The 7,940-nt window shown below is 39.3% G+C and overlaps 1 protein-coding gene across 1 annotated transcript in view; it reads left to right on the top strand.

Moving 5' to 3' along the window:
- Nucleotides 1-7,466, top strand: part of LOC107575549 (uncharacterized) — an 11,424-nt gene extending 3,958 nt beyond the window's left edge. The window contains exons 2-9 of the mRNA XM_016261910.1: nucleotides 1,084-1,416; nucleotides 1,891-2,211; nucleotides 2,586-2,711; nucleotides 2,993-3,310; nucleotides 3,697-3,999; nucleotides 4,126-4,437; nucleotides 6,429-6,740; nucleotides 7,320-7,466. Coding sequence (XP_016117396.1) covers nucleotides 1,084-1,416; nucleotides 1,891-2,211; nucleotides 2,586-2,711; nucleotides 2,993-3,310; nucleotides 3,697-3,999; nucleotides 4,126-4,437; nucleotides 6,429-6,740; nucleotides 7,320-7,414 — 2,120 coding nt within the window. The 3' untranslated portion in view covers nucleotides 7,415-7,466. The remainder of the gene's footprint in view (nucleotides 1-1,083; nucleotides 1,417-1,890; nucleotides 2,212-2,585; nucleotides 2,712-2,992; nucleotides 3,311-3,696; nucleotides 4,000-4,125; nucleotides 4,438-6,428; nucleotides 6,741-7,319) is intronic.
- Nucleotides 7,467-7,940: the final 474 nt, after the last annotated feature.

The raw sequence follows: 7,940 nt of genomic DNA, 5'->3' as shown, positions 1-7,940 counted from the left end.
TTGTACTGTTTTGTTGTTGTCCATTCAAGCAATTGACGCTGAATTTGAAAGTGAAAGTAAAATGCGCACAGGCATTTGCAAGCTATTTAAAAGCGAAGGAAAGCGAGGAAAAGAGGGGAAACCTCACCCTGGGTGATGCCGTTATTACTGGTGTTTAATAAAGGTCGATTAACCGCTGGGAAAATGTCCTCACTGTCACAACCCTAAGACCCAAGTTTGGTTTGAAAATGAAAAAAGTACCGTTTGCAATGTGAAAGTGTCGATACTCAAATAAAACCATCGATACTAGGGTGTTTTTTAATGTATTTAGTTTATTTAACAATAGTTTGATGCATACAATATGCACTGAATTGGATGTTAGTGAATAATTGTGTAGGATATAACTATTTTCCAGCTCATCTGAACTCACTCGAATGCTGCAAGACTGAAATGATCAATCCTAGAGATTCACTCTGCTTTCAGTGCATTCAAACAGGGCTGCAAGTCCCAAACTATCATAAGAAACCATTGATGCAACAATGCTTTTCAGAGGACAGAAAAACACAATATGTTTCAGTTATTTCACAATAGACAAACTGAAATTGTGGCCTGCATAGTTTGAGCTGTTACATGTATTTAAATGGTCCTGTCCTGCCTGAAACGCTGATGCTAATCATTATTCATTTGGTGTGCATGCTCCAAAGTGACTTTCTGGCCCTTTAAAATAACTTTCGACTTCTTTTTTTAGTAATGCACCTGGTGTAATAACTTAGTATTTCTGTGTAGTGTTAATAACCACCACAGAATTATGACAAACATCAAAGTGTGTGATATAGTCTTGCACGTGTATGAAATGTTATTTTATTTTATTTTTTGAGTTTTTATAGGCGATACTTTAATTATTTCTAAATGTATAACACTTAAAACCATAATTTTAAAACTACATTCAAAGCATTGTTGATTTAAATTCCTGTGTAAATGCGTTTACGCCAGATCAGAGTAGCGTTAAACAGTTTGTGTGAATGCACATGTTCGTGGTTTTATGCTGCTTCAGATGTGGGTTCTGTGTAAAGATGCCTTTTGAGGAACTGCTCCTGTTTGCAGGTGTGTCTGGTGATGCAGGTGAAACAAAGAAGCTGTCCGTTCTGGAGGGAGATTCTGTTACTTTACACACTAACCTTTCTGAAATACACAACGTTGATCTGGTGATGTGGATGTATGGAGCTCAGAGATCTATTATCGCTAAACTCAATGGCAAAAACCAGATGATTTCGTTTTATGATGTTGATGACGGGAGATTCGGAGACAGACTGCAGCTGGACAATCAGACGGGATCCCTGAGCATCAGCGACATCAGGACCAAACTCTCTGGAGACTATCAGCTCAGGATCATCAGCAGCGAGACCTCGTACAAGACATTCAGTCTGACTGTCCACGGTGAGCGCCTCGCATCTGTTTCATTATAGCTCTGTTGTCTGAGTGCAAAAGCAACCATACCATGGTCTGTCTGAATTCTTGATTCTGATTGGCTGGAAGGTGTGCAGTAAAACAGTTTATTGCACAGGTAGCTTGTTCTGTACATCGCTACTTTGAAGTAATTAACCTCACAGCTTTGTTGCTAATAGAGAGAGAATCTGAACAAGCGCAGTTACATCTCTCTCTGCAAACCTCAATAACAGACCATGGTATAAATGGGATGTAAATGCACTCTGCTTCGCGTCGGACAGTTCTTTGCTTCCATGTCGCACATTAAACTTATTTAATGCACAGCTAGCCGTGGATTATCCCTTACTTAAAGATTACTTACAAAAATGCACCACTTAATCGCTTAATATGACACTTTTGCTGTTATTAAGCAGAGCAAAGGATTAGAAATCCAGTGAAATCTAGAAACATGTTTTTCCCCTCCAGATGTGTTTTTTGCTGGTTTAACAAACCAGAAAGAGGGAGACTCCGTCACTCTTCACACTGGTGTTCATGAAATACAGAAACATGATGTGATTGTGTGGATGTTCGGACCGCTGAGTCCAGACACGTTTATAGCTGAAATCAACACAGCACTCGGTCAGATCTCATATAGTGATGATGGGAGACTGAGAGGCCGAGTACGGCTGGATGATCAGTCTGGATCTCTGACCATCAGCAACAGCAGAAGCACAGATACAGGAGTTTATCAGCTGCAGATCACCAACAGCAAAGAGACCTTCTACAAGAGATACAATGTGTTTGTCGGTGAGTAGATCATATTTTTATGCTTTTAAATCAATGCTAACAATACAGAACATGTGAAAAAAAATTAACATATATAATATTTTTAACTAATAACTAATCATGTTTGAATTGGTATCATGCTAATGATTAATACATTATAAAAGCCCAAGTCCGACCCATGAACAGCTCTTTCAAGAGATGCTAGATGTGAACAACAACAACAACTCTGTTAAAATCTGAGAATGTGAAGTTTAGGGTTTCGGATCAGAAACGAACTATTTCTAAATCTGATTTAATCCCTCCGATTTGTTGAGATTTTATTTGATTTATTTAATTCACGGTTTTCGTGTAAGCTCAGACTCGTTTGCACTGATGGCTGTCTGTGTGTGTGGCAGATGCTCCTGAACCAGGTCTGTCTTCAGGTGGTTTAGCACTGATCTGTGTTTGTGTGCTGGTGATTGTGGCTGCAGCTGGAACCGCTGGAGTGTGTTACTCTCGCCGCAAGTATTCTCGACTCAAGGGTAAGTATTAACAGATACTCTATTCAGTCCTCCAGCCTCACTTCAAATTAGTTTTCACATTTTAAATAAACTCAGCAATACTTATACTTTATGTGCTTATGATTTAAGGTAATTTCCACACCTCTTTTCTAGATTTTTTTTGGATAGTTTATACACTTTAAATGCAACTCTGGGCCAAAATTAGAGTGGCAGACCACATGAGCTTAAATCTGTGTCTGTTTACTGACAGTTATATAAAGGCAAGTTCTGAAAAAATTTCCTTTTCCCACTCTGGGTGTTAGGAACAGATGAAATGAAGACAAAAGAAGTGGCAGAGGGAGATTCTGTCACTCTACACACTGGTATAACTGAACCACAGAGATATGAGCAAATACTCTGGAGTTTCGGACCTCGAGGCTCAGCCATCGCTCAGATTCCTGAAAGGACCAATGAGACTTCATTCCGGGATGAGGAGAGTTTCAGAGACCGACTGCAGCTGGACAGTGAGACTGGAGATCTGACCATCAGAGACGTCAAAATCACACAGTCAGGAGACTATCAACTGAAGCTCATCAGCGCAAGAGAGACCAAATCCAAAACATTCAAGCTTATTCTCTATGGTGAGTAACTCACTCAATATAATCAGTGCTGCTACTCAACTTGTTGCTTCTGATGCAGGTTATTAGGGACCAGTCGCTGAGCGTATGTTAGCTTCTTTTCTGTCTTTTTTTTTTACCAGCGTTTTTGATCATTTTCACCAAAATAGTCCCTATGGCCTATGGCTTATGCTCCCTATGGCCTGTAATATGTATTCAAGCTGTATAACAGTGAAAAGATGCATAGCCAGAAAATTAAACACAAGCTTTGACATGCGCACACTGCGTTTCCCGCTGTGCATAATAGCCGTTCTTCTACTTTCTTTATGGCCCCGTGCTCAGATTTTCAGCAGATCACTCTTATTTGTTCCCATGTCCATATTTCTTGATGTTTTGTGGTGTTGGTGCAGTGGACTCGCTGCGATTCTCGGAGGGAGAAAACGTCACTCTAGACACCGGTGTTAGTGAACTACAGAGGGATGATCAGATTCTCTGGACGTTTGGATCTGAAGACACTGTTGTAGCTAAAAGAGACAGAAACACCAATCAGACAGCCGATGCTGATGGGAGATTCGGAGACAGACTGCAGATGGATGATCAGACCGGATCTCTCAGTATCACGAACACCAAAAGCACAGACTCCGGAGTTTATCAGCTACAAATCAGCAGCAGAAATAAAGTCTCATATAAGAAGTTTAGAGTTACAGTATGGCGTGAGTAGCTTGAGTTTTAATTAAATTGTGATGTTGATACCAAGTATTCAGTGAGATGTTCGCCTGCACGCTCTTACGATCATATTTTCTCTGTTTTTCTGTTGCATGTGATGCCGTGACATGAAGTGGACACAGTAAAAGTGACAGCGGGAGACTCCGTCACACTAAACACTGGAATGACTGAACTAGAGGAGGACAGTAAGATACTGTGGACACATGGAGATCATGAAACTTGCATTGCTAAAATCAACAGAGCCACCAATAAGACGTCATTGTATCGTGGTAACGATATGAGATTCAGAGACAGACTGCAGCTGGATCACCGAACCGGATCTCTGACCATCTGGAACATCAGCATCACACATTCAGATGTCTATAAACTACAGATCAGCAGCCGCAGACAGAGCAAATGCAAAAGATTTGTGCTTATTGTTGATGGTGAGGATCTCGTGTCATTTAATGTAATAATGATGCACTGTAAAAAAACTAAAATCCGTAAAATTTACGGTAAAAAGACGTCGGCTGTGGTTGCCGGAATTTTACTGTTAAAAAATACGGTAGCAACATTTTAGGTTTTACGGTTTTAACTTAAATTTACAGTTAAATACCGTAATTAACTGATATAATGGTAATATCATAGACTATAAAAACATGGACGTAGTGTCCGTGACGTCACCCGTAGGTTTCCGAAGAGCATTTTTGAAGCCTGAAGTAGGCGGAGCCGGCCGTCGCCATCTTGGCAGCGCGTCACTCCCGGATAATCGAAAATGGGCAAAGAGGCGGGAGCTGGTTGCTGAAGCCACGCCCACATAGCTCAACACCGGTGACAGCAGCGGCAATCCACCTGTCACTCAAGTGGCCACGCCCTTAATTATGCAGAACTTTAAGGCTTAATATAATTTAAACGGATGAGTTATAAAAAAAAAACACCCCCCTCACAGTTGTCATGAAGGGCAAAATTAGCTATATAGACCAAAATAATTTTTTGAACCAGGCTGCAAACATGTTTTATTCTGCTGTAAAGTTGGGCATTTTAACATGAGGAGTCTATGGTGATTGACTCCCTTTTGGAGCCAGCCTCTAGCGGCCAGTCAATGAATTACAGTTTAAATCACTTCCTTGTAGGCTTCACCAGAGAGAGCTGGGGATTTCTGCTTGGTTAATATACCAACCTATTGAAGTTAGTGTTGGGTCGGTCTTGAACGATTCATTCATTTTGAACGAATCTTTAATGTGACTCGGGAAGAACGAGTCGTCTCGGGGAGTGATTCGTTCAGTCGCGCATGCGCAACATCCTATAGGTTCTGTACTGGAATTAGTCAAGTAGTTCACCTGGTTCGAGTCTTCGGGTTTTTCCGAGTCGTTCGTTCATCACGTGACAGACCCATAAGCTTTAACCAATGCAGTCTGAGCCGGAAAGAGAATTGATTAGTTCATCTCGAGTCTTCGGGTTTTTCGAGTCGTTCGTTCATCACGTGACAGCCCCATAAACCCAAACCCGAAGACTTGTCAGATAAGAGGAGGTGAGCTAATCATAGACTGAAGACCCAGGTAAACAATGAATTAATCTTTTCTGTTTCTTATAGCAGTTTTGTATTGTTTGTAGTGTGATCAACGTTTGCATAAGTAGTAGATGTATTAGGGTAGTAACACGTAACATTTTAATTATATTTTGCTAAAATGAATGAAATGACTCGAAAAAGATTCGTTCATTTTGCTGAACGAGACTCAAAGGTCGGAGTCGGTAAAATGATCCGAACTTCCCATCACTAATTGAAGTACTGAAATCTGTCTTGTACCTTTATTATACACTGATAACCACCAAAAGCAGACGGTGATGAGAAAGTCACATGATGAACCAAGCAGCTTTTAGATAATAACATATATAGAAGGTGCGCAGCGTCATTCACATTCATTTAACAACATTAGGTGTAACACACAACCCTAATATACAAAACTGATAAGAAACAAATATTTCAACAAAAAAAAAAAAACATCACATTTGAAATGTAACGCGGGGAAATGTCAATTTACGGTTATTCACTGTAAATTATACGGGCTTTTTCACTTCCAAAAACGGTATACTACCATAAAATGTAATGTCCAATACCGTTTTTCACCGCATATAGTAGGGGAATTTACCGTTAACCATTTAACAGGTTTTTACTGTAGCATTTTTACAGTCATTTACCGTTAAATTCACAGTCATTTTTTACAGTGTGTTTCGATCTACAGAACTACAATTTGTATGCTTTGAAATGAACTCGCCCTCAAATCTCAATTTCATAAAAGCAGATCTTAAATTAGGAGAATAAAACAACAATGACAATTATCTAAACATCTTTCATCTTAATTTTATTTAAATATACATATGTTGATTTAGCACGTTTGTCTCTTTGTCTTCTACATGCTGCTGTTGTGAAATGAAGAAAACACAGTGTCAGTGACGGAGGGAGACCGAGCCGAACTGAACACTGGTGTTAGTGAGCTACAGAGAGACGCTCTGATCCTGTGGATGTTCGGCCCCAGAGACAGTCTCGTAGCTAAAGCTGACCTGGAGAACCGTAAGATATCTACATATGATGGTGCTGGTGGACGGTTCAGGGACAGACTGGAGCTGGACCTTCGGACCGGATCTCTGAGCATCACAAGCACCACGAACACAGACGCTGGACTTTATAAACTCAAGATCATCAGCAGCAGAGAGACCCGATACAAGCGATTCAGAGTTACTGTCTGTGGTGAGGAGCTCACCTTATCAATCATTATAATATCATCTCTGGGAACAGTTTAGATGCTGTAAAATTCACACAACTCTCCACTAAATGAAATCAATCTTCAGTTGTTAAATGTACAGTCTGCAAGCAGTAAACTGCTAGTTATATATAGTACAAATTATAAAATAGTTAAATTTTGACGTCCTATATATATATATATATATATATATAAAGAGTGAAATTTGACAAATTAAATACTCCTGGTTTTGCACATTTACTATACTTAATTATTTTCTTACTATTCTTTTTACCTGCAAAATTGTACTTACTGTTTTTGCATATTTTAATTATTATTTTGTATTTTTCTAATATTGTTATACATTTAATGCACAGTCTGAGTAGCTGACGAGATTTATATTTATCTGCAAGTTGTATTCTGACAAATAATAATCTTGAATCTTGAACGATCAGATTAGTCTTTGGTCAGATTTTTTTAACACTGTTTATATCAGTGTACTGCTGTCTAATGAAATCTGTAGCTGTGACGTCATCAGCAGGCATTGCTGTCGTCTTGCATCGGTGATTATTTCTGTTTTCTTACAGGGGACAGAGAGAGAGAGATCAGTCGAGAATCGTCTCAGAGAGAAAACACAGAGGACATAGCATTGCTTAAGATCTACAGCGGCACTAGTGTTTGACAGTTTTATATACACACACTACCAGTCAAAAGAAGACTCTTCTGCTCACCAGGCCTGCATTTATTTGACCAGAAATACAGCAAAAGCAGTAATATTGTGAAATATGTTTACTATTTTACAAAAACCTGCTTTCTATGTTAATCTCTGTTAAACTGTAATTTATTTCTGTGATCAAAGCTGAATTTTCAGCATCATTACTCCAGAGTGATCTTCAGAAATCATTCTAATATTGTAATAATAATCTTTCTCTCTCTCTCTCTCTCTGTCTTTACTTATCACTGTATTTATTTTTGTGGGAGTACACCTGCATAGTGCTTGAACGTGTCGTATTAGGATGACCACCTGTTACTTATAAAGAGTTGTACCACAGTTCACGTCATTTGTGCCTGACGAAGATCTGATGGTCGAAACGCTGCAATAAATCTTTCTTATTATATCAGTGTGCGGACAATACAGTTTGTTCTTTTGTTATAGTTTGACTTTTTTTGTCCTGCACCTGAGCCCTCTGTGGGTTTGTGGGATGTGT

This window comes from Sinocyclocheilus grahami, unplaced genomic scaffold, assembly GCF_001515645.1.
Source record: "Sinocyclocheilus grahami isolate Dianchi unplaced genomic scaffold, SAMN03320097.WGS_v1.1 scaffold2715.1, whole genome shotgun sequence".
NCBI classification, from domain to species: domain Eukaryota; kingdom Metazoa; phylum Chordata; class Actinopteri; order Cypriniformes; family Cyprinidae; genus Sinocyclocheilus; species Sinocyclocheilus grahami.
This window is presented reverse-complemented; position numbering and strand designations above follow the sequence as displayed.